Source organism: Micromys minutus (assembly GCF_963924665.1).
Source record: "Micromys minutus genome assembly, chromosome: 22".
NCBI classification, from domain to species: domain Eukaryota; kingdom Metazoa; phylum Chordata; class Mammalia; order Rodentia; family Muridae; genus Micromys; species Micromys minutus.
Genome location: NC_137957.1, coordinates 44,380,031 through 44,393,917, shown reverse-complemented (window position 1 = coordinate 44,393,917; position 13,887 = coordinate 44,380,031). Strand labels below are relative to the sequence as shown.

Sequence of the window (13,887 nt, the reverse complement as noted above, 5' to 3'; positions counted from 1 at the left end):
TATAGTCTAAGAAAAAAATATAGAAACACTCTTACCAATTGTAATTTTTAATAATGTTTCTATAGTAGATATTGAATTAAAAATTCACCTAATTAAAATTGGTGATTGTTATCACCCAAACTTTTTATTAGTATAAATAAGAAAAGATAGGACGAAAAATGCTCTCAAGTTATAAAGGAAGCTTTTATTATCAGAGCCCATGGATTTGATAACATATCTATTTGCACATTTTATTTTCCTCCCATATTATCAGTGACTCATAAAACATTAACCCATAACAGTTAAGGATTACTTTCTAGCTACCCTCATCCCTACCACCCAACAGAAGGGGGGACTCAGCTCTGTGACATTAGGCAAGCAACCTTACCTCTCCTGTGCCTCCGTTTCATTATGTATAAAGGAGAGACATGGTATTTTCCTTCCAAGACAGTTGGGAAAAGTGTATGAGATAAAATACACAGCCAGTTTTCTGTTAATAGTTTTCATTATCAATCAGGAACTAGCTCAGGTGTCATCTTCCAGGAAACACGTGACTCCTCCGGCTCACAACTTAAGAATCGCTGATGCTTGGGGTGGGCTCACACTGTGCCCGGTTTATCTCATCACTCCAGCCATTCCCACTATCCTACTCAGTGGTCACCATGGGGTACACTGGGAATTCCTTAGGGCCCAGTGCTTCTCAGGCAGGTCTTGGGTGGGTGAGAGAAAGTCCTGCAGGATCCAAGTCGGACTCAGTGCGTACAGAAATGGCACATGATAGGGCGGTTACTGTTTGTTGCTATTAGTGGAGCTCCAAGGCATGGAACAAGTGCAGTTAAGCAGGTGAGTGGAGCAGGTACTAAGCGTGCTGTGAGCGTGGGCAGGAAACTGTTAATCAGGTCCAGAGGACCTCTCTGGAGGTGGGGACCCAGCTTTCCAGAGGCAGTGCACTGTAAAGGACATTTACATTTATTGGAGTCTTCGGGGGCAGGATCTTGCAGACGACTTTTGATCTCATGTGGGATCTCGGCCCAGCAATTCTTTAAGGGCAACTCTTGGATAGGCCCAAACTGGGCCTCAGGACAGTCTCAGAGAGGCACTTGAGATCCCCGAGATACCTGCAGAAGCCATTGACACGGAGTGGGGTCGCATTCCAGAGACTGAGACCAGAGATGCGTAGTGAGTACACTCATCAGTGCAATCAGAATTGAGGGCACCACGGAAGGCAAGAGGAAGGTGGAGCAGAGTTTTGCGGGCAGCGACAGGGTCGGAGATGAATCATCCAAGTCCGGGTGCCTCAGCACCACCCCCACGCCTTGCGGGTCAGGAAGTGACCACAGCAGACGGGCGCTGAGCCCTGGCAGCTACGGCCCCGCCCCACCCGGTTTCTCTCGGGCCTCGCCCTTGACTCCGCCTCTGATTCAACCCAGTCCCTGTCCCCAGTCCATTTCCACAGGCCCACATCTTACCCAGCCTCTGACTAGCCCAGGCCTCCGGTTCTGTGTCCCCAGGTCCGGTCCCTGCCTCTGCCTCCAATGCAATCGAGATGATTCCACTCTTTCTCTCTAGACCCTGTTCTTTACTCAGCCCCCCCACATTCCTCTTTCCAACCAGGCCCCGCCCCTGACCCATTCCAGGCCCCACCCACTCCGCTTCTAACCTAATCCTTGACCCCGCCTCCCGCTTCCCTCTAGACCCCGTCCACCTCTCCGGCCTCGCCCCGGCTCCGCCCAGGCCACGCCCCGTAGTGGGTGGGACTTGGGCCGCGCCGGCACTTGCTCAGACGTAGGAACTGCCGGCGTGCGTCCCCGAGCCTCCCGACGCTGGCTGTCCGTGCCTGTGGCACCCTAGTGGCAGCATGGCCACGGTGGCAGCAGCGGCCCGCGGGGCTGGAGCGAGGGCAGCGGCAGGGCTGCGGGGCAGCGGCGGGGCTGTGGCTTGGGGACGACCGCATGCCGGCTGCGCTCGGCGCCTGTGCACTGCCCCGGCTGGCGTGGACATGAAAAGCTACCTGTGGGCGCGCTACCACGAGGCGAAGAGGAGCACGGACGGTGAGTGCGCGCCCCAGCTTGCGCCTCCGGCTCGAGGAACCCCTTGGATCCCTCGCACCCTACCTCTGTCGCGCGACTCCCGCGGGGAAGGCGACTCTAAAACTTCGCAACTCTTGCTTCTCTTTCCCCCGCCGGGGAAGCTATTTCATACCTGGGGACTGTTAAACCGGGAGTGTGCATCGGAAGTACTCTGGGCCGCTGCGAGGGCTCCAAGGGCGTCGGTAGAAAGACATTCCCCAAACACCGTTAGGTGTTGTCATTCACCCCGGGAATGACAGTAGCAGCCCAGCTTGCTGCTGCGCCGTCCTAGACAGGCTCCAGCGTAGGCGACTGGGTCAGGAGGCTGAGCTGATCTTTTGCAGGGTGGAGTAGGTGAAATGTTCTGTTTGATAGGAGAGGGTGGTCTGGTTATCCACAGCCCTCTTTGAGGGGGACAGGAGTACTTGTGGCCAGGTGAACGGAGAATGAGCTTGGTTCGGCTGCTAGGGAATCGAGAAGGAATGGAGAGGGGAACCAAATTATAATAGTATCAGGTATTGATATCGTCCCTGAATCTCCCATAGCCTCCGGAGGAGGGGGTCATCACCATTATGTAGATGGGAAGGGAGACACACTCGGATGCAAGCAAGTGGCCTGAGCAAAAACTGGCTTTGACCCAGAGTCGGGAATCCTTTGTCCTGTCTGTTGCTTTGTGCGTCGAATGTTTGGAACCTGGAGTAAAGGGCCATTGAAGCCTAGACACAGAAGCTGTATCAGAGGACACTTGGGATTTAATGCTGATTTAGGGAGGGGGGATTGGGGAGGGTGATAACGGGAGGAGGGGGGTTGGTGAGGGAACATTTTATAGAATTTCCATTTGCGTCTTTGGCCACAGGTCCAAGTGTTTGGCCAGGCAGGCGTTTTGAGAGAGTCTGTGTTTCCCGGGCCTAAAGTCAGGAGTCTCCTGTGTTACCTCTCTTTCCAGGTGGGAGCCACGATTCCTGGCAAATGAGTGTCAGGGTCCTGTCCTTCTTCTCTCTTGTTTTTCCACTTTCTTTTTGGTCTTTGGAGACAGGATTTCAAGGTAACCTTAAACTTGAAGCAATCCTCCTGTCTCAGTCTTTCAAGTGTGGAGCTACAGATTTGAGCCACTCACTACTTCTTCTTTTTTTTTTTTTCAAGACAGGGTTGTTCTGTGTAGTCTTGGAACTCACTCTGTAGACCTGGGTGGCCTCGAACTCCGATCTCCCTCCTCACTCCAGCGTGCTGGGATTAAAGGCATGCGTCACTACGCACAGCCCTACTGTATTTTTGGTTAAAAAACTTACTGACATGTCTGAAGAGAATAAAACACAAAACCCCCCATACAATATTTATACCCATTTGGCTGTGGGATTGGAGCAATCCACACATGTCCTTTTGAGGAGTGAACTATGGGTAAGTGATTCAGTGTTTTGGTATGTACCTACTGTGGAACAGTACTTAGCAATAAAAAGGAAAGTGCCATTCATCTGGCATACAAAAAAAAAAAAAAATGTATATTTTAGGGAGTTACACTGTGGAGTGTGGGGAAAGCCAGTCTCCAAAGGTTGAAGGGTAATCGCAGTTTTAGTTTTAGAAGAAACTAGAGGTAAAATTTCTTCCATTCTGATATTTTGGACAGGGTTTATTTTTTACCCCTTGTGGCCTGTGAGAACCAGAGAGGTCCTGAAGCCTGTTTACCCATCTGGAAAATGGGGGTACGGGTGGTACTGGCTTGGTGGAGTTTTGGTATGGTGTAATGAGTCCCCCTACCCTCCCAGTTAGCCTCTGGGAATAAAGCAGTTTAGGGCTATAGATAGAAATCAGTACTGGGGAGTGTTGGTTTGGGGGTGTTAAGTCTGGAGACTGAGAAGCTCAGGCTTTTCCTCTCTGGTCCTTAGATGCAGTAAGGGAATAATATGGTTTGATGTGTTTTTCTTCTTCTTCTTCTTCTTCTTCTTCTTCTTCTTTTTCTGCTTCCTTTGTCTTCTTCTTTTTCTTCTTCTTCCTTTGTCTTCTTCTTTTTCTTCTTCTTCCTTTGTCTTCTTTTTCTTCTTCCTTTGTCTTCTTCTTTTTCTTCTTCTTCCTTTGTCTTCTTTTTCTTCTTCCTTTGTCTTCTTCTTTTTCTTCTTCTTCCTTTGTCTTCCTCCTCCTCGTTCTCTTCCTCATCCTCCTGTCTGTCTGTCTGCCTATCTATCTATCTATCTATCTATCTATCTATCTATCTATCTATCTATCTATCTATCTATCAACAGGGTCTTTCTGTATAGCCCCAGCTGTCCTAGAACTCTGCTTTGTAGACCAGGCTAGCCTGGAACTCCCAGAGATCTATCTGCTTCTATCTGGTTCTGAGACTAAAGTCCTTCACCACTGGCCCTAGAATAGCAGCATCTTTTAGCCTGAGCCAGTCCCCTGTGGATCCTGCCATTTATGCAGGTACATGATGTGTGGCTCCCCCCTCTCTGCAGGCTTGGCTCATGGGGTGCAGGTCTCCCCCTCCCTGCCCCTGCACATTCACTAGCAGTTTCTGTGTCATCTCTGAAAACTCAGGGGCTTAAATCTGGCTTTCCTTCTTTGTCCCATTTGGACCCTCATCCTTTCCACCCGCCTCCAGCTGATGTCTGTGCCTGTGTAAGCAGACATTAAGTAACAACCAGCAGCAGGGTTTAAGGTTGTTGATTCTCAGGTGAGATTCTGGGTGGAGGTGCCCAGTGCCCATTCACCTGCCTGCCTGTGCTACACCGTGGAGCAGTCTTACATGGAGAGGGAGTCTGGTAGAGGGTTAAGGGCCAGTGTGTGTGTGTGTGTGTGTGTGTGTGTGTGTGTGTGTGTGTGTGTGTGTATGTATGTGTGTGTGTGTGTGTACCCCCCCCCCCCCCCCAGTAATCCCCTATCCCCTCAGGATAAAATGGTTTTACTTTCCTACTTTTTGATTCTGACAAAAGAATCTTATTTTCTGGTCACTTGATCTCTTTTGTAATCACAACAGTGGTTTCAGGCCTAGCCCTTCAAATGCCTGCCAGGCAAGGGGTGTGATTTTAGGCTTTGTTATAATACACTCTTCCCCAGTCAGCTTCTTTTCATTTTAATTGAAATTTATTAAAAAAAAATTTTTTTTTCAATTCAGCTTTGGATATACAGAGAAACTTGTAGTTTCTATAAAGCCTAGCCTGCTTCTGTTCTGAGCCCCTTTCTTCTTTCCTCCTTCTCTTTCTCCTTTCTTTCTTCTCTCCTCCCCCTTCTCTCTCTCTCTCTTTCTCTCTCTCTCTCTCTCTCTCTCTCTCTCTCTCTAAAGGAGTTAGCTGAGAGCTGGGCTCATTAGAATACATACCCATTTGGTGAGGTCATAGTGGAAGAAGGAAAGCTGGGAGTTCCTGTAGATACAGCTTTATTCAGAGATGTGGAAGGGTTTATTCAAAGTTCTGGGATGAAAGAAATTGATAATCCACCAGAAATTAGGTATTTGTGAGGGCTGAGAAGATGATTCAGTAAGAGAGCTTTCCTGCAAGCCATGGGGGTCTGAGTTTTAGTCCTCAGAACCCAAGTAAAAGCTGGGCACAGTGGTGCCTCTCTGAGCCACCAGCTAGCAGGTGAGGAGACAGACCAAAGGATTTCTGGGGCTTGCTGGCCAAACAGGTTTGCAAAAAAACAACAAACAACAAAACCAAACCCCAGAGAACTGTGAGTTCAGTGAGGGCTGTCTGCAGGCAGTAAGGCAGAGTAAATGTCCTCTGATGTTCTCCTGTGGCCTCTGCACATTGGGCATGTACACACACACACACACACACACACACACACACACACACACACGACTTAAGTACTTAGCAGGGAATATTGGTGCAAGCAGACCAGGTTCAAAGTCAGCATTGGACACAAAGGTAATTCTCACCCTACATTATGTGCATAAGTAACGGCCATATGCATTCCTCAAGGGGCAGCAGTCGGTTAGAGAGATACTCTTCGGTCATTTTCAAATTAGACTCATGTCACTCAGACTGTTCCACAGTCTTCTGAGAGATGGAGTTATTGAAATGTAGGGAAAAAAATCCACATGAAAGTTTTTTTTTTTCTTTTTCTTTTTCTTTCTTTCTTTTTTCCCAGCTGGTTTTTCAGTACTAGCTTTGAAAGTCATAGTCTCCAAGAGAAAGGATGTCATTCCATATCTTCCTTCCTGGAGAAATTTGACCTTGAAGCCCCGTTTTTTTTTTTTTTTTTTTTTTTTTGTGTTAATAGCTCTATTTTGGGTTTCTGTACTTTGGAATTTCTACTAATTTATTTAGTTAGAATGCATGTTACTAATAGTGGCTGACACTTCGTGGACTACCGGAAATTCGATCTCTTATGCAGCTGAGAATGGCAGACTATGGGGACAGGAGTCTGTTAAGAGTCTGTGGAATCGTTGAACTCTGTCCTTAGGTAAACAGGAATGTTTGCACTATTAAGTTACACTTGGCAATTGTACACTCACAAGCCATTTTATGTGTGATCTCATTGGTTTCCTGAATCCCTTCACGCCCCGATGCTGGCTTGGTCTGTTACCCCAAACTTGTAAAAAGACTCATTTCATGGATGCTGGTGACACAGCTCAGCACAGAGGCTGTTTGTACATAGCTGGATTGCCGGTGTCGGGGATCCAACCCAAGGCTTTGTACAGTTATGTAAGCATTGTACAAGATCTCCAGTCCGGCAGTGTTTGTAGACAGGCTTCTCAAATGAGCCAGCACCACCGAAGTTGAGAAATAATGATTTTAAAGTTTAATTTTTTTTGTCTTCAAAGGTTAGTATCAAAATTACCATTTAATCTCCCTTACCTTTTGTCTTCTTCTCTATACTTCTCAGGATGTACATTCCTTAGTGAGAGAAACAAATGAACCCCAGGTTTTTTTTTTTTTTTTTTTTGTTTTCTTTTCTCTGGGTTTCTTAGAGCCTCAGCTGGTCTTGAACTCTCAATGCAACCAAGAATGACCTTGACCTCCTGATTTTCCTGTCTCCTTTTTGTGCCAGGATCACAATATTTCCTCGATGATGGGTTTTATGCGGTGTTGAGGTTTGAGCTTGGAGCTTTGTGGGTTCTAGGCAAGTGCTCTCAACTGAGCCACATTCCCAACCCTAATTCCATGTGTTACACGGTCGATCATTCAGCTACCTTCACAGTGGTTTCAGAGAATCTTGGTCCTCAGAAGCAAAAGCCAGGCTCAGATGGATCGTTAAGTTGGAGAGATGGTTCAGTGGGTAAAGAGCTTGTCATGTATGCAGAACAGGGGTCTCTCCCCCAAATCCACTGTAAAGGCAGGGTGTGTATGAAGCAAGCAAGCTAGCTAGCTAGAGTGAGCTCTGAGTTCAGTTGAGACACCAAACACACACACACACACACATACACACACATACACACACATATACACACACACATACACACACATACACACACACACACACACACACACACACACGAGAGAGAGAGAGAGAGAGAGAGAGAGAGAGAGAGAGAAAGGGAGGGAAGGATGGAGGGATTGATCCTTTGCTGAGGTGGATTTTGTTGCTAGTTCTCTGGTCACAGGCGTCATGGTTGTGATAGGGAAGGAGTGGAGCGTCAACCATCCTACTTTGTAACTTCCAAGCCTTCCCTGTAGCAGGTGGGGTGGACATTGACAGTCTTGGGACCCTTTGTTGATAGCTCCACTTGGGGTCTGCTTGCCTTTAAGGCTACTAACTTTCTACATGTCGAATCACAAAGCCATTCGGACTCTCCTTGTGTGTATATGGCTGCTGTGAAAAAGAGTGACATTCAGATGTCATCCCTGTGACAGTCTGTTGTGTGGTCTAGTTTGTCCATCTCTCTTGGTCCTGGCTGCAGGGAGTTGTGCACTCTGCCTGCTTCGAGGTGGAGGGAGCGGCTAGTGAGATAAACACCTTCGGAGGTCAGTGGTGGCTTCAGTCCTCCCCGCTCATGCATGCTCAACAAAGTCACGCTGTCTTTTCTGAACTGACCGCCTATGTTGTAGAGAAGGGAAGGGAGGAGAAAAACCTTTCTGACGGCTTTATAATCTCCCACGTGTTAAAAGCTCTGTCGGTTGGTTAAAGAACTGTTTCCTTCATTGTGTCTTCTTCATGACAGCTGGTGCCCAGAAGACCGAGGTCGTATTTGATCAGGTCACTTACTGCTTGGTATGGTACACTTAGTTCAGAGGGGACGGAAAGCTGGTGTGACAGGGCTGGTCCTTCACCTTAGGTGACTCTTTTTAAAAAAGGATTTACTTATCTTATGTATGTGAGTACACTGTAGCTGTCTTCAGACACACCAGAAGAGGGCATCAGATTTCATTACAGATGGTCGTGAGCCACCGTATAGTTAGTTGCTGGGATTTGAACTCAGGACCTCTGGAAGAGCAGTCAGTGCTCTTAACCTCTGAGCCATCTCTCCAGCCCCCTTAGGTGACTTTTTAAAAGGCTATATTTATTGTGTGGAGGTCAAAGGATGACCTTTGGGAGTTGGTTCTCTCCTGCCTTTATGTGGATTCTGGATAGTTGAACTCAGACTTGAACAAGTGCCTTTGCCTGCTGAGCTGTCTCACTGGCCGAGCTGTCTTTTTCGTAGTTTATCATGGTTTTGAGGGAGTGTTTCATGCTTAGAGAATTGATGACATATTGTTGTAGAACCTGGGTACAGGTCTGAGGCTGTGGCTTAGAGTACTTGTGTTGTGTACACAAAGCCTTGCGTGTGGTACCTAGATCAGTTAGAGCTGGTGTGGACTCACACTTGCACTACCAGCCACTTTGACCTGAAGAGAGTATCAAATGCTGTAAGATTGTAGTTGTAGATGGTTGTGAGCCTTCATGTGGGTGTTAGGGCTTGACCCCGCGTCCTGGACTAGTAGCAAGTTGTTCTTAACTGCTGAGCCACCTCGCTAAGCCCCATTTTTGCTTTTGCTCGTTGAATAGCTGTGAGCAGCTCATTCAATAGCAGAGTGTGTCACTTTTACCCATTTAGGACTCACTGATTTACCAAGTATGTTTTTAGAAGATTTATTTTTATTTTATGTGTGCCAGTGTTTGCCTGCCCGTGTGTGTGCCTGGTGACAGCTGAGGCCGTGGGACAGCATCCGATCCCCTGGAGTTGGAATTAGAGATGGCTGTGAGCTGCCATGTGGATGCTGGGACAGATCCTGCTCTTTTGCGAGAGCAGTTGGAGCCATTGCCACTGAGCTTGTCTCTCCAGCCCCTTGGCAAATTCTTGTGATTATCATTAGTTGGGTAGTTACTTTAACTGAAAGTAGGCAAGGTAAGTAGAGCGAAGACGGCTCTTTTGCCTTTAGAACTTTTTATAAACTTAAAATTTCTTTAACAAATGGTTTTTTTAGGGGTTCAGTACAGAGTTGGCATATATAGTTGAGGTCTTGGGTTCAGGACCTTGCATTATAACCCCCTCCCCCAAACCTCTCATTTATTTACTTATCTATCTATTCATTTGACATCTCAATTATACCCCTCCTCTCCTCCCAGTCTCCCCTTCACATATTCCCCCCCCTCCTCAAAGAAGGGGAAGCCCCCCATGGGTACCAATCCACCTTTGTACATCAAGTTGCAGCAGGACACATCCTCTCCCACTGAGGCCCAACCAGGCTGTCCAGCTAGGGGAAGGGGATCCAAATTCGGGTAATAGAGTCAGAGACAGCCTTTACTTCAATCGTTAGGGGACCCACATGAAGACCAAGCTGCACATCTGCTACATATGTGGAGGGGCCTCAGTCCAGCCTTGTGTGCTCTTTGGTTGGTGGTTTAGTAGTCTCTGTGAGCCCCCGTGGACTCAGATCACAAAACTTCTTAAAGATTTTGGAAATTTTATTTATATAGAATTATATTTGTGGCTGCATTGAAATTAAAATGGAGAGGTTGATAAAATGTCCCTAGCAATTTGCTTAATGTAAGAATACATTGTTACTTGTTAACATAAATGGCTTATTTATGTATGTATTTATTTATTTATCTGGGGGCGAGGGTTTCTCTGTGTAGACCTGGCTGTCTGGTAACTCTCTCTATAGGTCAGGCTGGCATCTAGCTCAGAGATCCACCTGCCTCTGCCTCCTGAGTGCCAAGATTAAAGGCATGTGCCACTGCCGCCCAGCCAAGCATGGCTTATTTTTATTTAAAAAAAAAAAAAAAAGATTTTCCAAAATAAAAAAAGCATAGGGGATCAGCGTGGTTTTGTAGTTTTGCAAATTTCTGTGATATGCAGATTACTAGCAGAGTCCTGGGTTCTCCGGTTGATTCTGTATTCAGTCACTTGTCCTACAGACTTCACAAAGCCTCTGGAAAATGCCACCGTATGCTGCGGGTGAATAGCGCAGAGGCAGCAGCCAGCCTCTGTGTTTGGCTCTTGTCCCTAGTCAGAGCCTGTGCACGTTGTAAGGTATACATTTGCGCTCCCACAGTCCTGGAACAGACCCCTGGGCTGAAGCCAAGCTGCTGGCAAGGCTACGTCCCCCTCTTCTGGCTCAGGGCAAGAATGTGTCTTTGCCCTTCCAGCGTCTAGAAGCTTCTGGTATTTTTGGTACCCCCTTCCATTTTCAGAATTGGTAATAGCTGATTGAAGTCTCCCTCCACCTCCTCGCTCCCTAGACACGTGGGCCTGCCGGGCGTTCATTTCCAGGGACAAGGACAGTGCAGTTGTAGGAGGATGGCCTCTGTGTGTGGTGCGACTCTGTTCTCTCTCCACTCTTTATGGGGACCTTTCAAGTCCCCTTCAAGAAGTAACTGAAAAGCCTCCAATACAAGCTCAAGCTCTCGCCAGTTCTGACATTCTTTTCTGTGTTGAAGCCACAAGTCCCCGTTTGACCTAAACTGAGGTCTCTGAAAGATCAATGCTTCAGATGGTTGAAGGTGACATCGTTATCTCTGTCTCCTCATCAGAAATCCCCTGGGAGAGACCATTCCTAGGTGATGTCAAGCACCTCTGCCTGAGGGGGAAAGACTCTGAAATGACTGAGTTAAGAAAAAAAATGGAAGGAAAAGTCAAGTGTGCTTGACTTTTGCCCACACTCAGTGGTTTGCTAGCTAAAAACCTCCTGCCATGCTTCTGGGTCTTCTGCCAATCAGATTGGCAATTTTCCTTTGGAATTCCTATGGTAATTGAGACCCTGACTGTGCGGTTCCCCATTGTGAAGGTGTTGATGTTCCTTCCTTTTCTGTCTCAGTACCCTAGGGGCAAGAGTATTCCATCTTTGCTATCTTTGGCTCTGTTTTCTTCTAAGAATCTTTGCCCCTTGAAGCTAAATGCACTTTTCTCTTGAGCAGTTAGCTTTATTTTTTTTTTTATCAAATGATTTACCTTAAGATTGGGTTGTCATCAAGCCATTATTAGATGTAATCTCATCACAGTGTGTGCTTTTTTTAAATTTCCGGAGCTTGAGAAAGTATGATAGGTCTCTGAGGAGCAGTGGGAGTCACAGATACTATAGAGTAATAAGGTGCAGTTTTAACTTTCAGTGGGAGTAGTATAAATGTCATGTGCATTAGCAACTTCTTTTAGATGAGTAATTCTGTTTGTCATGGATTGCTGGAGATGATGCAGAATCCTTCTGGAAAGGCGAAAGATGAACAGAAGCCATGTAAGCAATGCCGCCTGCATTGTCGGTCCCCCTGGAAGAGCCAGCTCTTTGTGTCCCCCGCCAGTGTTATACATGCTGGCCGATTTCCTCCACCCACTGACAACCTGGGCTTTCTTACTAATAACTGCTGCTGAATTCCCTGTGCTGTGCTGATAAACAGGAGACCTGTAGGTGCTAAAATTCCTGTTAGGTTTGCAAGTAGGAAAACCAGGTTATAAAAAACATGTCTTGTTGGATGACCTCATTTGTAGAAAGTTCTAGAGATGAATATAGGAATCTGACCCCAAAACAGTGGGATGGGGGTGGAGGAAAGGAGGGCTGCAGGGTTGGGAGGAGTGCTCTTTGGTTTTTTGGACTTCAGTGCTGCATATGCAGCTCCTTGCACACAATTGGTACCTCAGCAAAGCTATGAAATCAAAGCAGAAGAGAAGAAAGGCTTTTGGCTGATACCCAGGCCAAGAGGTGGGAGGGACCATGAGTCTGTCAGCCAGCAACTGCAGCTGCTGGGCAGTGTCCTGGAAGAGGCTGAGGGCTGAAGACACTGGGGGTGGGGCTGGGGTGGGGGATGAATGCTTTGGTCCTGTCAGAGTGTCATTCCTTATAAGGGTTGAGACGCTTAGGAAGGGATGGTGAGAGGAACAATCAGTATCTGTGAGTTTGGGCTACATGAGCCATACTCTGCAGTGTTGGGTTGTAATCTGTCTAGTTGGAATCTAAAAGTGTTCTCCGGCTACACTGGGTGGAGGCTAGGTTGAGCTATGGCTTTCTGTAGGTAAAATCTATTAAATGCTCCCAGCCCTCAGTGCTGTGGATTGATTCAAATCTTATAAACCTTCCAAGTGGTTTTGAATGTGTCCTACCAACCAGCCACTCTTTTGACTGGCCAAATGCGTTTGCAACTGTAATATTTCAAACTTACTATGGGCTGTAGGCGGTTATCCTATAAGCTAAGGAACATCTGTATCTTAAATCTCTTGTTGACTTAGGAATATAAAAATATATGGCTTGGTGGGTGTCTTAGTTTCTTACTGCTGTGAACAGACACCATGACCAAGGCATGCCTTATAAAAGACAACATTTAATTGGGACTGGCTTACAGGTTCAGAGGTTCAGTTCATTATCATCAAGGCAGAAACATAGCAGCATCCAGGCAGGCATGGTGCAGGAGGAGCTGAGAGCTCTACATCTTCTGAAGTCTGCTAGTAGAAGGCAGCTATGAGTCCACACCCACAGTGACACACCTACTCCAACAAGGTCACACCTCCTAATAGTGCTACACTCTGGGCCAAACAAATATATACCATCACAGTGGATTACACCTTTATTATTTCAGCACTCTGGAGGCAGAGGCAGGTGGATCTCTGTGAGTTTGGGACTAGCCTGATCTACACAGTGAGCTCCAGTCAGGGCTACATGGAGACCTTCATGTCTCAAAAAACTAAAAACGGAAAAAAAAAAGATCTTAGAAATAAATTGTGCATTAATTACTTTTCTGTTACTGTGATAAAATACCATAACCAAGGGAACATAAAGAGGAGTTTATTTTTGGCTTAGAGCAATAAGAATCTGTCCGGAAGGGGAGGCATGGCTGTGGCTTAGCGGCAGGTGCAGGAAGCCAAGGAAGGGACCGGATCCCAATCACAAGCACCAAGTAGAGAGAGCAGAGCCGAAGTAGCACGAGGCTTTTAAATCTCAAAGCCACCGCCAGCCACATGCTTTCTCCAGCAAGGCCACATCTCCCAGGCCTCTTCAGTTAGCGCCACCCATTGGGGAGCAAGTATTCAAATGTGTGAGCCCATGGCGTTCGCATCCAAGCCAGTACATATTGCATACCATAAAATACGTGACCTGAGTTAGTAATCTATGTCACCTTTCTGTCCCCTCAGAGCCTGAACTGAGCTCAGCCTGTGACTGTTTTATGTGCCTCATACAGAGTGTAAATGCATGCGGTTACTGCCTAAGAGAACTTGTCCCTTTGAGCGCTGCAGACAGCCAGAGAGCTGGCCGATGTATTGAGAAGAGGCTCTGTCTGCTTTTTGTAGCTGCCAAATGCCCTAAAAAAAGGTCCTGTTTCTTCTGCAAAGCTTTTTGAATTTTCTGCCTCCCCTAGAAAAGAGCTTAAGTCTAGCCTAAGACACCCCCCTCCAAAGAGCTAAATAATTTTGTTTTATTTGTGGTGCTGAGATCAAACCTGAGGTTTCCCCTTGATGTTAGGCAAGCACTCTACCCATGAGTTATATTCTCAGCCCTTG

At 46.9% G+C, this 13,887-nt stretch overlaps 1 protein-coding gene across 1 annotated transcript in view; it reads left to right on the top strand.

The window, feature by feature from the left end:
- Positions 1–1,787: 1,787 nt before the first annotated feature.
- The window catches only part of NT5DC3 (5'-nucleotidase domain containing 3), a 47,481-nt gene continuing 35,381 nt past the window's right edge, over positions 1,788–13,887 (top strand). Inside the window, exon 1 of the mRNA XM_080935562.1 lies at positions 1,788–2,030. Within this exon, the coding sequence (XP_080791688.1) occupies positions 1,838–2,030 (193 nt within the window). The 5' untranslated portion in view covers positions 1,788–1,837. The remainder of the gene's footprint in view (positions 2,031–13,887) is intronic.